Source organism: Mesoplodon bidens (assembly GCF_964165515.1).
Source record: "Mesoplodon bidens genome assembly, chromosome: 2".
Lineage (NCBI taxonomy): Eukaryota > Metazoa > Chordata > Mammalia > Artiodactyla > Ziphiidae > Mesoplodon > Mesoplodon bidens.
Window position 1 is genome coordinate 47,586,217 of NC_138177.1, and position 14,175 is coordinate 47,600,391.

General features: G+C 39.6%; 2 protein-coding genes across 13 annotated transcripts in view; both read left to right on the forward strand.

Annotated features, from left to right (window-relative positions):
• The first annotated feature begins 1,488 nt into the window (after window positions 1-1,488).
• Window positions 1,489-14,175, forward strand: part of ZC3H11A (zinc finger CCCH-type containing 11A) — a 44,134-nt gene continuing 31,447 nt past the window's right edge. For 2 of the 12 annotated variants that reach the window (XM_081224044.1, XM_081224045.1), the window contains exons 1-2: window positions 7,412-7,469; window positions 8,433-8,880. The gene's annotated coding sequence lies outside the window, so the exon portion shown is untranslated. The other 10 variants (XM_081224046.1, XR_014015043.1, XR_014015044.1 and 7 more) reach the window with 10 other exon arrangements.
• On the forward strand, window positions 7,463-8,415 carry LOC308611904 (uncharacterized protein). The gene has a single exon (XM_081224050.1). The coding sequence runs from the start codon at window positions 7,938-7,940 to the stop codon at window positions 8,034-8,036; it is 99 nt and encodes a 32-aa protein (XP_081080176.1). The 5' UTR covers window positions 7,463-7,937; the 3' UTR covers window positions 8,037-8,415.

Genomic DNA, 14,175 nt, shown 5'->3' on the forward strand with positions numbered 1-14,175 from the left:
AAAAGTGGATTATTTGGGGGAAATTTACCTTTTCTTAGAGAAAGGTAGGGGGGAATCTTATCAGGCAGATTGCCTCACTAGTGCTGACCAGGAAATTTCAGCCTGATTGGTTTAAAATTTCACTCCTGGGAGAGGCCGAAACTACAGTTTGGTTACATATTAGGTCTTTGATGCGGCTTGAAAGTCCTAGTCTGCAAAACATTTCAGCTGTTTGGAAAGCCTTCTGTTAAACTGAAAAACCCTAGGTGTTGTGGCACAGACAGAAACTGGTTACCAAGAACCTGCTTGTAGGGCTGGTTGACATGGCAATCAGAGTATTGTTATGTAATACAGGGATTGGTGCTAGGATTCTAATGCTGTGGCTTCTCACTTTAAAGGAGATAACAGCTCAAGTGTGAAGAGACTCACCCGTCTGACCTGATTCATATCCAGTCCTGGATTGGCTGGGACTCTCTCACTAAGCTGGTAAGTGGAGGAACAAGCCCAATAGGAAATAAAAGGTGCCTGGAATCCCATCAGCTTTACCATCAAGTGTATCCTTTCTTAGTAGCAGAAATGTATCCTTTATCGAAGTTCAGTAAAATGTTGCCACCTAAGCAAGTTCTGTGAGCCTATAACCCAGAGGGGATCTTGGGCTCCTGCTGTATCAGTGCAATATATTTAAGTATATTTGCATACAAAAAAGTCAGAAAGAATACATGCTAAATTAATGAGAGATTATTTCTCAGGAATGAGGTTAACGCAGATTTAAACTTTCTACCTTTACATTTCTCTATTATTACCTTTAAAAAACTCATATGCATTACTTTATAATCGGGGGAAGAAAGGAAAGACATTCAAATGGGAAAATACAGGCTAATATCAATAATGAAGTGGATAGGCAAGTGATCTTTTTCCTTTTCACGTCTCAATCCTTGTCAACTTCTTAATGAGCATGAATTGTTTTTCCAAAATGAAAATTTGTTTTAAGGAATAAAAGAAACTGCCCTCAAACCCATTTCACTTCCTCAAATAAAAATAAATGCACAAATCCTTCAACATTGCAAGAAAAAAGTAGTTTATTTCTAAATCAAATTAACGCAGGATTTGGACGATTTATTCATTAAGCAAACACTCTGGTAAGAATAAACTGAGCGCCTACTGTCTGGTAGAGATAATTCTCGCTATTTCCTCGCTTATTACGTCAATTTGATTAAAAAAATTTTTTTAAATCAAAGACGGTTTCAAAACACCCGTAACTTTCTAAAACGCGTGCCTTAGAAAGGAACGGACGCCACCGGTTTACCGCCTCCCCTCTCACGTGACCCTCTCTCACCCTGGGAAGCCATCTTAAGCAGCGCGTCATAGAGGAAACTACATCTCCCAGAATGCTTGCGCTTTGCGTCGTGCTGGCACTTTTAGTGGCCGGGTCTTAGAGCTGAGCCTGTCGCCGGGCGCCATCTTTGACTCTGGCAGTGTTGGGTTTTTGCTGTGGTGTTGCTGCTGAGAGGCGGCGGGCGGCAGCGGCTAAGAAAGAAGAAAGACGTGGCAGCAAACGGGAGTCGGGCATAGTGTCGACGGTTCGGTAAAGTTTCTGTTCTCTGGTAACTAGACCCGTTTTTTGCTTCCCGGGTGGCTTGGGGCCGGGGAGGTGGGGGAGAGGGCGAGGGGAGTGGCCACGGCCTCCCCTCGCCCCTGGGTCGCGGCCTAGCCCGGGAAGTCAGAGTGGGTCTTTCGGCCCCGCGGTAACGACCCCCTCCCCCACCTCCCGGCCGCTGCCGTCGCCGGGGCGGGCTGGGAGCCCCAGGCTCCCGCTCCCATCCACCCCACCCCCACCCCACCCCACCCCACCCCACCCCACCCCCACGGCGCCTGCTCCTTTTCCCAATAAACCTTGTTTCCCTCCCCCACATCCGGTGTTGGTGAAACTGTAGGAGCCCGGAGCAGCCCCAGGAAGCCGACTTGTTTCCCTACTCCCAGAGGAGAACTGACAGTAGATTGCTTTCTTCGGGGGCAACAGTTTCCATAGTTTAGCGGACCCCCGCTGCCTAAGTCAAATTGAGTGCCAGGAGCTGATTTTACCTACTCTCATTCCTCTCCAGGGTCCCACTACTTGGGAGATTTTCTCAAACTCCACACACAGAAAGCCACCGACCTTATTCCGGTATCCTACACCCCTTCCCTACCTTAATTACACTTCCCACTCCCAGCCCTCAGCATCGGAGTCAAGAGCAACAGGGACACTTCCGTTCTCCTTGTAGGACTGATGAAACCGTAATGAAGAACACCCCCTAAACTCCCATAATCGGTGCGGATTCCTATGGGGAAGGCCCATATTGTTGACATCTTTCAGGCCTTGGTTCTGGACCTTGAGAAGGAGGCTGAACTAGTGATAGCGATGCTTTTTAGGGTAAATGTATGTAGGTACTGGGGGAAGGGGAGGGATCAACCGAGAAGGCATGGAAGTGGTTTAAAGCTAATATTTCAGTTTTTGCTGCTCATATAGAGTCCAACCTAGGAGTTACTCATTTACAAGCTGTAAAGCTTCTCCAGACTAAAAATGTCTGAAAACCAAGCATGGATTAACTCTCCATACGAACAGTAAATTGAAAATTCAGCTTGTGAGTAAAATTTAAAAATTTTACTCCCAAAGCATTTTTTTTAGGTACCCACATTTTTTAAAAATTGTGTTACTTTTAATTAGAGTTGAAAGGCCTCAACTAGCATTTGCTGTTAATGACCAGTATGTGGAGTCTGATTTAGCTTTCCAGAATTAACATTTTGGGTTGTATTGCCAAATCACAGTCCTAAACGATGAATGTTGAATGATGCACTATGTTTTTGTTTAAATGAAATTTACTGAGAATAATTAACTTCAGAATTAAGGGAAATTGATGTTGCTATCATGAGGCAGCATAAAAAATACACATTTTAAAAACTGAAGACATTTCAAGCAGGTATAGTTCCTGAAGCAGAAAGAACATGAACCTGGGATTTGGAAGACCTGGTTTCTAGCTGCTACTGATCAACTCTATTACTCTGGGAAAGTAGGCCTCAGTTCTTTTTTCTGTAACATGAGTAAATTGGACTGTTTGAATTCAGAACTCAGAAAGTTGGAAGGGATCTTAAAGCCCTCTGTGAAAGAGTTTGGGAATGTTCTCCATTGCTGTCATTTTTCCTCCCAAAATAACCTGGTTTGGAAGTCATTGGTCCAACGGGAATTTGACTCCCCATAGAAATTGGAGAAAAGGTAATGCAAGTAGAGAGGAACAGCTGTATATCTGTTTGAGGAGTAAACCCACTAACAGATTCTGGTACGAATTTCAGAGACATAAAAAAGAATGAGTGTATGTACCTTAAGTGTACCAGTTTCCTCACTCTCTCCTGGCAGAAGATGTAGCACTTTTAGTGGTGCTGGGATTCTGGGATGTGTTCCTATTACGTCTAATACAGATGAAGGTGTGGTAGAAGGAAAGATGGTGGCAGAAGGACTGGATAAAGAGGCAAAATTGCCCGCAAAAAAGAAAAGAAAGAAGGGTTTGCGAATTAAGGGGAAAAGGCGACGCAAGAAACTGATCCTTGCGAAAAAGTTTAGTAAGGATTTGGTATCTGGGAGGCCAGTTGCAGATGCCCCTGCTTTGTTGGCTTCCAATGCCCCTGAGCAGGATGAAGAAAGTCTTTTTGAGAGCAATATAGAAAAACAGATCTATTTACCTAGTACTAGAGCCAAGACCTCCATTGTGTGGCACTTCTTTCATGTTGACCCCCAGTACACCTGGCGGGCTATTTGTAACCTCTGTGAAAAAAGTGTTAGCAGGGGTAAACCAGGTAGCCATCTCGGGACATCTACTCTTCAGCGACATCTGCAGGCAAGGCATTCACCTCACTGGACCAGGGCCAACAAATTCGGAGTTACTAGTGGGGAGGAGGATTTTACTTTGGATGTACCTTTATCTCCCTCTTCTGCTGGAAGCAGTGGAAGCTTTGAATACATCCCTACTGATCCATTGGATAATAATGGAATGGGAAAGAAACGTGATAAATCAGTATCTGATGCCCTGAAGGCAGAAAGAGGGAGATTTCTCATCAAAAGTAACATTGTCAAGCATGCCTTAATTCCTGGAACAAGAGCCAAGACATCTGCAGTTTGGAATTTTTTCTATACCGATCCTCAGCACATCTCAAGAGCTGTCTGTAATATATGTAAAAGAAGCGTGAGCCGGGGTAGGCCGGGTTCTCACTTAGGAACTTCAACACTTCAACGACACCTGCAGGCCACACATCCCATCCATTGGGCAGTTGCCAACAAAGACAGTGGTGCAGTTGGAAATGGATTAGATGAAGCTGAGACTGAGAGAAATGATCTCTTGAGTGATACTTTGCCTGGAGAGAAGTCTACAGGCAGCCAGGATGTAATAGCTGAGGACCTTAGTGACTCTGATTCAGATGAACCTCCTGTATTAGAGGTTGAAAATAGAAGATCTGAGAGTCCTATTCCTGTTGCAGAGCAAGACACTCTAATGCATGCACAGGAACAAGAAACAACATATTGTGAAAATTCAACCTCAAGTCAAATAAGTCAGGCAATTATTCAAATGATTGTGGAAGATATGCATCCTTACAACTATTTCTCAACTCCAGCCTTTCAGAGGTTCATGCAGATTGTGGCCCCTGACTATAGGTTACCATCTGAAACTTACTTTTTCACTAAGGCTGTGCCTCAATTATATGATTGGGTCAGAGAAAACATTTTCTTAACTTTGGAGAATGTTCAAAGCCAAAAGATCCACCTGACTGTGGACATATGGACCCATGACCCATCCACTGACTATTTCATTGTGACTGTACACTGGGTCTCTTTGCAAACTACACCACCTTCCAGTAATGGCAGGATCCCCAATTTTAGAAAGTGGGCAGTTCTCTGTGTAACAGGTTTGGCCAAAGACTGTTTGATAACCAACATTTTACAAGAATTAAGTGACCAGATTGGTCTGTGGCTTTCTCCTAATTTCCTCATCCCTAGCTTCATCGTTTCTGACAATTCTTCTAATGTAGTACATGCAATCAAAGATGGTGGTTTTACCCACGTGCCATGCTTCCTGCATTGTTTAAATTCAGTCATTCAGGACTTTTTCTGTGAGCACAAAAGCATTGAGAACATGTTAGTGGCTGCTAGGAAAACCTGTCATCATTTTAGTCATTCAGTCAAGGCCCGTCAGATACTACAAGAGTTCCAAAATGATCACGAACTTCCATGGAAAAATTTGAAGCAGGATGAAGCTGGCCATTGGATTTCTACCTTTTATATGTTAAAATGGCTCTTGGAGCATTGTTACTCAGTTCACCATAGTCTTGGTAGAGCCAGTGGAGTTGTGCTCACCTCCCTTCAGTGGACTCTAATGACATATGTTTGTGATATTCTTAAACCATTTGAGGAGGCCACCCAGAAAGTGAGTGTGAAGACCACAGGATTGAATCAGGTGCTACCCCTAATCCATCATCTACTCCTTTCCCTGCAGAAACTCAGAGAAGATTTTCAAGTTAGAGGTATTACTCAGGCCCTCAATCTGGTAGACAGTTTATCTCTGAAACTTGAAACTGATACCCTATTAAGTGCCATGCTCAAATCCAAGCCCTGTATCTTGGCTGCTTTGTTAGACCCTTGCTTTAAAAACAGTTTGGAAGACTTTTTCCCTCAAGGTGCTGATTTGGAAACTTACAAGCAGATCCTTGCAGAAGAAGTTTGTAACTATATGGAATCTTCATCAGAGGTCTGCCATATTGCAACTTCAGAAGCTTCTGGTTCCTCAGCCATAGTAGGAGCTGATTCATTTACCTCATCTATAAGAGAAGGCACCTCCAGTTCAGGGTCTGTTGGTAGTTCAGCTGCAGATAATGTTGCCATTGGAGGCAAAAGCTTCTTGTTTCCTTCTGCTATGGCAGTAGTGGATGAATACTTCAAAGAGAACTATTCAGAGACCTCAGGAGGTGATGACCCTTTGATTTACTGGCAGAAGAAGGTGAGCGTATGGCCAGCTTTGACCCAAGTTGCCATTCAGTATCTGAGCTGCCCCATGTGTAGCTGGCAATCTGAATGTATCTTTACTGCAAATAGCCACTTTCATCCAAAGCAGATCATGAGCCTGGACTTTGACAATATAGAACAGCTGATATTTCTGAAAATGAACTTGAAAAATGTTAACTATGATTATTCTTCATTGGTTCTGAGCTGGGATCCTGAGAATGAAGTTATTCAAAGCAATGAAAAAGAAATATTATCTTAATTTCTTTTTCCTTTCTCCATTTAAAATGGGCAACTTATTGCTATGTTACTGTGTCCTAATTGCTATAATTGTATACAGTTATACTAATTATTCTTTATGCACAATCTGGGGAAACCTGAAAACACAGAAAGGGCTGAAAATTCCTCAAGGGTAATATAATGTTGACAAAGTGAAGATTAACTTTAAAGATTTCATAGTAGTAACTCAGTGTAGCTGTCACTTGAAATTTTGTTTCTACCAATTGAGAGAAAAAAAGACTTTCTTAATTAAAAAAATATAGTGCAGCATTGAAAGGCCTTAGGCTATTTCTGGCTGGTAGATTGAACTAGTAATTGGTTTTAAGTAAAAATTTCTCTCAACCTGGGAAGTTTGATTGCTCTGAAACCAATGAAATAGAGAAAAAGCATACTAAACTGGTATCTCTCCCCATCACCACCATTTTTCTATTTCTTTAAAAACCCTGATTCATGCTTACAGCTTGGCAAAAACAAAGTTCACAAAATTGTTTTATATTTGGGAATTCCTAATTGCCTCCTCATACTGGTCAGCGTTATAATTTCAACTTACTAAGTGTGATAGAGTTGCCCTTAATATTTAAGATTGGGTCTATATAGAGAGGAAACATTAGAAAACAATTAGGAAGAAATTACTTTTAGTCTGTGAATTGCCCTTTTTAACTTTTATCGTAAAAACAAAGATTAGCTACTTTTATATAATTTATGGGTAAATGACAATAAAAAGTTTACAGAATTGAAAAAGATTGAATGGAAATTGGAATGAAAGCCCCATGAGTATACTGTGACAAACCAGTATCCCTTTCCCACAGAATGTTTCTCTGAATTTAAGTGATCTTAAATGTCTTCTTAAAATTATACTGAATGATCCATAATACTGTATTCTTAACTATGAGATTATTTTGGCCTCAATTCTTATTTAAAAATAAGCAGTCAATATTTTCATGTGTTAGGAATCATCACCTCACTGGTAAAATGAGAGAATTGATCTCAATTGATCTTGTCCCTTTCCACTCTGGAAGTATGTTTTTGTGATTGAGTGGGAGGCCATAAATGATGACTTTTAGTAAAAGTCTATTAAAAGTTTCAGACTGAATAACTAATGTAAGATCCCAATTTTTCCTTTTTTTCATTTTAGATTTGGGGATATTCCCTGCCCAAAAATTTCCTGGAAAATTGACTAGTATTAAGTGTGAGTAAAAGGTGTCCACTTTTTTTTAAGTTTTGATTTTAGTTTTGTCTTGGGTAGTATTTGGCAAGATTTAGCCTAGAAATTATGTAGTATTTATTACGTGAGAATCAAAATTGCTTTGTTACTGAGCTGGTTCAAAATTTAGAACTCATTTCTATGTATCAAAATTGTTTTTTGTTTTTGTTTTTTGTTTTTTTGAAATTCTTAAATGGTAAATGTACCATTGTGAAATGAAATTTCAACTCCAAAAGTTTACCCTTTTACTAACTGGAGTAAATGGATAATTATAAAGTCTTTAGTTGAAGCCATCACTAGTAAAGAATTTGGAACCTAGGCTGCATAAGCAAGCCTTTGCAGGGCCACCATTGAATGTCATGCCAGTGTGACACTGGTGTTGCTATAACAGAAGGAAAACATCTTCCCTTATTAGATAGAAGCTTTCTGTAATTTTGACAGTGCCTGTTCAGGATGACTATAATGCTGCTCTGCCTTCTACAGCTTGCTGCACCACTCTGTAGTTACTCTGTAACTATACATTTCTATCTTTTTTGGTTAAACACTCCCTGAAGGTGATAAAAGATGATGTGATGATTACATACATCCACATTGTAAACATCGATATATGTGTAAGGATTTCCCTTCATCTTTATTTTGTGGGCTGGGCAAAATTTAGTGTAACATATTAATATACTTCATGATACTTTGGTAGAAGAGGAAGTTCACTATTTTTATAATGAACCCAAATTTAAAGGCTTTTGTAGTGTATTTTAAAAGGGAAAACTTACCCAAATGTTTTATTTCTACACATTTGTGTATGTGTGTGTGTGTGTGTGTGTGTATAAGCCAGTTAGTATATATGTATATGTATATTATACATAAAACACTTTATATTTGTACATACAAGTATGTTTTTATTATACAGATAATAAAGATGGGGGAAGGTTTCTGTTTTTTTCTTAATAGGTGAAGAAATCTTGAAGACCAGAAATTGGATCTTATTGAATTTTGGTGTTCTTTTTCTTTTTTCTTTTTCTTTTTTCTTTTTAAATTAATTGTTCAGCTATGGAAGATGGATCTTTTTTTTTTTTTAATTCTTTGAATCTCAAGTTCATCTTTATATGAACCCTTTTTTGTTGTTTTTTTGTTGAGGAGATAACTAACCCTAGCTGTCTCCAGTTTGACAAAGGTTGTTTGAATGGACTTAAATCTCTCAGTAGTTGGGAGATGTTTTAAAAACACACCCTGTGTTTGAATTGTGGCTGAGAGGTTTCCTTGGCAATGTGAGGAGGAAAATTCTTTCTGCCTCATTATTATTAATTCATGGATTGAGTGTTGGTTCGACCTACAGGCGTAATAGATTGGAACTCAGTGAAGACACAGACATTCCTGCTGAGAGCAACCAGCTAATAATGTAAGTGTGGAAATGTGTTCTTTTTTTCCCTGCTTAAAGGAGTGAACATTTTTGTAATTTAAGGCATAATTTTCCTGGATCAGTAAGAAAATCAAAAAGATATTGTCAACACATTTTTTTCTTGTAATTGTTCATGAGTTTTAGGTTTTTTGATGGAAATATCCCTACCCCCTCTTTTTTTGATGATATATGCACATTATAAAAAAGGTAAAAACAATATAAACAAGGTGGACTCTTCCTGTAATTCCACCTCCTCATAGAAAAGCACTGTTAATAGTTCAGTGTCCATACACATAGCTCTGCCTCACCTTTTTTTAATGACTACATAGTGTTCCTTTATATGGATGGATGTGTCATAATATAATGTATCCCCGATTGATAGACATTTGGGTTTTTGCCATTAAAAACAAAAAAGCCCTGCATCCAAAAACAGCTCTGTACACACATATATGTGAACTATTTCTTTGAACCACTTCTTAGATCAAATTTGTAGAATTGTTAAAATTCCCTAAAGAGATTATACCAATTTACTGAATTAATGAAGTCTTTGATTTTTAAAAGTTCTTAACACATCTCTTTTAGTGAAGATATTAATCTTTGGCCATGTTGCTGATAAACCTTTTGCTATATGAATGTTTTTCATTTTAGGTAGTGAAATCCATCAGTTTTATTACGGTTTGTAACTTTGGTATCATGTTAAGGACAGGTGTTTTTCATCCTGAGCTTATAAAAAAATAGCATGCATTTTTTTTTCCAGTACTTGGGCGGTTATATATTTTATATTAAAAATGTAATCTGGGCTTCCCTGGTGACGCAGTGGTTGAGAGTCCGCCTGCCGATGCAGGGGACATGGGTTTGTGCCCCGGTCCGGGAAGATCCCATATGTCACGGAGCGGCTAGGCCCGTGAGCCATGGCCGCTGAGCCTGCGCATCCGGAGCCTGTGCTCCGCAGTGGGAGAGGCCACAACAGTGAGAGGCCTGCGAACCGCCCCCCCCCCCCCCGCAAAAAAAAATGTAATCTAAGGATTGTAATTATATGACACTGTCTCTCTTCCTCCCATTAAGCATTGTCAAATATTGCTTGCTTTTTTGTTCAGCATAGTTACGAATTTAGAATCTTTCTTATATAGTGCTTTTAGTGAGCTAAAGCCTCTTTGCTATGCTTGCTTTTATTCCCTTGGAATCTTTTTGTATGAAGTAGCAATTGTTTTTTTCAAATGGGTAGCTAATTTTTTTGGTTAATTTCAAATGCCACCTTTTCCAGAAATTGCTTGGATTCTGTTAATCTTGTACTCATTCATTTGCCAATATTACATTTAAATGTTATCTTTCACATCTATGATAATATCAGGAAGCACAAGGCCTCTCATTCTTTTTAAGATTTCCTTTATTTTTCTCAGTTACTCTAGGTTATTTTGCAGTCTGTCAAGTTCCAATAAAAATAAAGTATCACTGAGATTTTGAATTGAAATGCATTCAATGTTATTATCTGAATGGTTGTTGCTGGCACATAGGAAATTTATTGATCTTTTAAATATCTTATTTTAAATTTCTTTAGTTGATTGTTATACTTTATAGTTTGCAAGCATATAATATGCAGATACTAAATTTTTTGCCTCATCCTTTCTAATCTTTATACTGTTTTTTCCTTATTGCATATACTGGACTCTGGAACGGTGTTGAATGATGGTGCAGACAGTGAGACTTTTTTTTGCCTTTTTTTGTTCTTGTTTTTTTGCCTTGAGTGATTTACCTCTAGTGTTTTACCATGTCTCATGTGTTGATAGTTTCTGATGAATTAGTACAGTCATGCTAAGGAGGTTCCTTGTAATTTACAAAGAGTTTTTATTGGGAGTAGATGTTGTGTTGTAGCTTTCTTTTTTTTTAAGCCATTTTAACTTTTAAAAAAATTATAATTTTCAATCTTTTTTTTCCACTGTTTTTCTGTTTTTGAAATCTTAAGATACCATAGAGTTTCTGTTTTTAGCCCCCCCTTTATTCTATTAATGTAATGAATTTCCCAGTATTAAACCATTCTTTGTCCTGGAATCAACCTTCTTTGATCATGTTCTCTTTTTTTTTTAATTTATTTTATTTATTTTTGGCTGCATTGGGTCTTTGTTGCTGTGCGCGGGCTTCTTGTTGCGGTGGCTTCTCTTGCTGCGGAGCATAGGCTCTAGGCGAGCAGGCTTCAGTAGTTGTGGCTCAGGGGCTCTAGAGCGCAGGCTCAGTAGTTGTAGTTCACGGGCTTAGTTGCTCCACGGCATGTGGGATCTTCCCGGACCAGGGCTTGAACCCGTGTCCCCTGCATTGGCAGGCGGATTCTTAACCACTGCGCCACCAGGGAAGCCCTTTTTTTTTTTTTTTTGCGGTACGTGGGCCTCTTACTGTTGTGGCCTCTCCCGCTGCGGGGCACAGGCTCCGGATGCGCAGGCTCAGCGGCCATGGTTCACGGGTCCAGCCGCTCCGCGGCATGTGGGATCTTCCCGGACCGGGGCACGAACCCGTGTCCCCTGCATCAGGGGGCGGACTCTCAACCACTGCGCCACCAGGGAAGCCCAGGGGAGCCCCTTTGATCATGTTTTGTTACTCTTTCTATATACTGTGGTTCACTTTGCTTTATTTAGGATTTATCAGCTATATCATAAATCAGATACCCCAAGTAGTTTTAACAAGCAATAAAATAGTGCCTTTTCATTGTTTTGTTCTTTTTCTACTATTATTTAGTTATTTTCTCTAAATTTTTTTTTTCTGAAGTTAGACTACTTCCTTCAGTAATTTTTAAAAGAATACATGGAGTACATAGATGGTATATACTTTCAGAGACTTTTCCAGAAACTTCTTCCAGGGAAATGTAGTTTGAAAGGCTAAATCTTAAGGTCATAACTTCTCCTTTAAATTCTGGATATTTTGTCTTTTGGCATTTTAGAGATTCAGATGAGAAGTCAAATGTCAAGTGTGATTTTCTTCCCTTTGTCATCAGTCTGCTTTTTCCTAGAAGCCCGTATGAGTCTGTCTTTACCATTGGAATTCAAAAATTTCACCGTATATGGTACAGTAAGGATGTCTTTAAAGAAAATTTCTGCCTGGCATTTGATGAACCCTTTAGTTAAAAGACTCAGGTTCATCCAGTTTAGGGAAATTTCTTGTATTGTTATTTTATTCTCTCTCCTAATTCCATTCATTCCTTCTAAAATTTTCACTGTGTAGAAATTGAATCTTCTGGAATTATTTCCATGTTATATATCTTTTCTCTCATATTGACATCTTTTTGCATTCTGGGAGATGTCCTGACAATGATATCCCATAATTCAGTTGTGTTTTTCATCAATGTTTATTATTTATCTATTCCTTCTACTGAAATCTCTTTTTCAGGTTTTTCTTTATCCTGGGTACTTTTTTTTTTTCCTTTTAAAAAAAGGAATATGCTACCTTAGTTTTAGATTTTTGTCTGGGGTAGTATTAATTACTGCCAGTTTTTTACCTCTACATTTTTGGGAGCTATTTTCTTTTTTCTTTTTTTTCTTTTTTTTTTTTTTTTTTTTTGCGGTATGCGGGCCTCTCACTGTTGTAGCCTCTTCTGTTGCGGAAGGAACACAGGCTCCGGACGCACAGGCTCAGTGGCCATGGCTCACGGGCCTAGCCGCTCCACGGCATGTGGGATCTTCCAGGACTGGGGCACGAACCCGTGTCCCCTGCATCGGCAGGCGGACTCTCAATCACTGCGCCACCAGGGAAGCCCTGGGGGCTATTTTCTTACATAGCAGTTATATCCTTTTTTCCCTGCTAGTGCAAGTTCTAGAAGTTCAGTGTGTAAAACAAATATATGAAGGAACTGTTCTGTGTAAACATTAGTGAGGTGGTACACATCTACTCAGGATTCAATCTCTCCATGCCTTGCCTACCTCTGAGGGTGTTTTGCAGAACCTAATTTGAAAGAACTGGGGGGGGAAAAAGTACAATTCATGCTATCTTGTTGCTATTTCATAAGTTCCATTTTGTTGTTTGATTAGTATGTAGGAGTCTTCCTGAAACCAGCAACAGTTTCACTGTTCTTTGAGATGTTGATTTCAGGAATGAAATTGACCTCTAAGCCTTCTTTTTCTTTTATAAAAAAAGCTTTTCTGTTGTAAAACTTGTTCATTCTTTTCTGATGAATACTTTTCCTATTGCACGGGGCATTGTAATTATTTGAATGTTCATTGACCCCATTTGAGGCAATTTTTTTTAATTTAATTTTTATTTTATATTGTAGTATAGTTGATTTACAGTGCTGTGTTTCAGGTGTACAGCAGAGTGATTCAGTTATGCATATACATATATCCATTCTTTTTTAGATTCTTTTCCCATATAGGTTATTACAGAATATTGTAATATACTGTGTTATACAGTAGGTCCTTGTTGATTATTTTATATATAGTAGTGTGTATATGTTAATCCCAAACTCCTAATTTATCCCTCCCCCCTATTTTCTTTCTTTCTTTTTTTTTTTTTTTTGGCCATTCTGCTGTGGGATCTCAGTTCTCTCACCGAACCCAGGCCATGACAGTGGAAGCACCGAGTTCTAACCACTGGACCACGAGGGAATTCCCTCCTTCCTGCCAGTTTTTTTGTTTTTGTTTTTTTTTTCACTTTTTCTTTTTCTTTTTTTTTTTTTTTTTTTTGCTGTACGCAGTCCTCTCACTGTTGTGGCCTCTCCCGTTGCGGAGCACAGGCTCCGGACGCGCAGGCTCAGCGGCCATGGCTCATGGGCCCAGCCGCTCCGCGGCATGTGGGATCTTCCCGGACCGGGGCACGAACCCATGTCCCCTGCATCGGCAGGCGGACTCTCAACCACTGCGCCACCAGGGAAGCCCCTCTCCTGCCAGTTTTAAAATATTTATTTATTTATTTGGCCACACTGGGTCTTAGTTGCAGCATGTGGGATCTAGTTCCCTGACCAGGGATTGGACTTGGGCCTCCTGCATTGGGAGCGTGGAGTCTTAACCACTGGACCACCAGGGATGTCCCCCTCCCCTCCAATTTTTAAAGTTAACCTTTTGGTGTACCCTAGAAGGCGGAATGCTTTCCCTGTGTTTGTGGTCATAGGAATCCTGGTAGTGGATTGGTGAGGTGCTATTAGAGGTCCAATCCTTCGTGGATCGGTGATGGTCAGGTTGGTTAGGGCAAACTTAAATTTTTTATGTCTGCGTTGCATTATATTAGAAAACTTAATGTTATTCTCAGCATAAAACAAAATAATCAGTAGCCACCTGTAATTCTACTACCATGGCTGTAACTACTGCTAACATTTTG

Bases quoted from the DNA above. Each gene is read 5' to 3' on its own strand.
- LOC308611904 (XM_081224050.1), top strand. From the start codon at position 7,938: ATGACTATAATGCTGCTCTGCCTTCTACAGCTTGCTGCACCACTCTGT.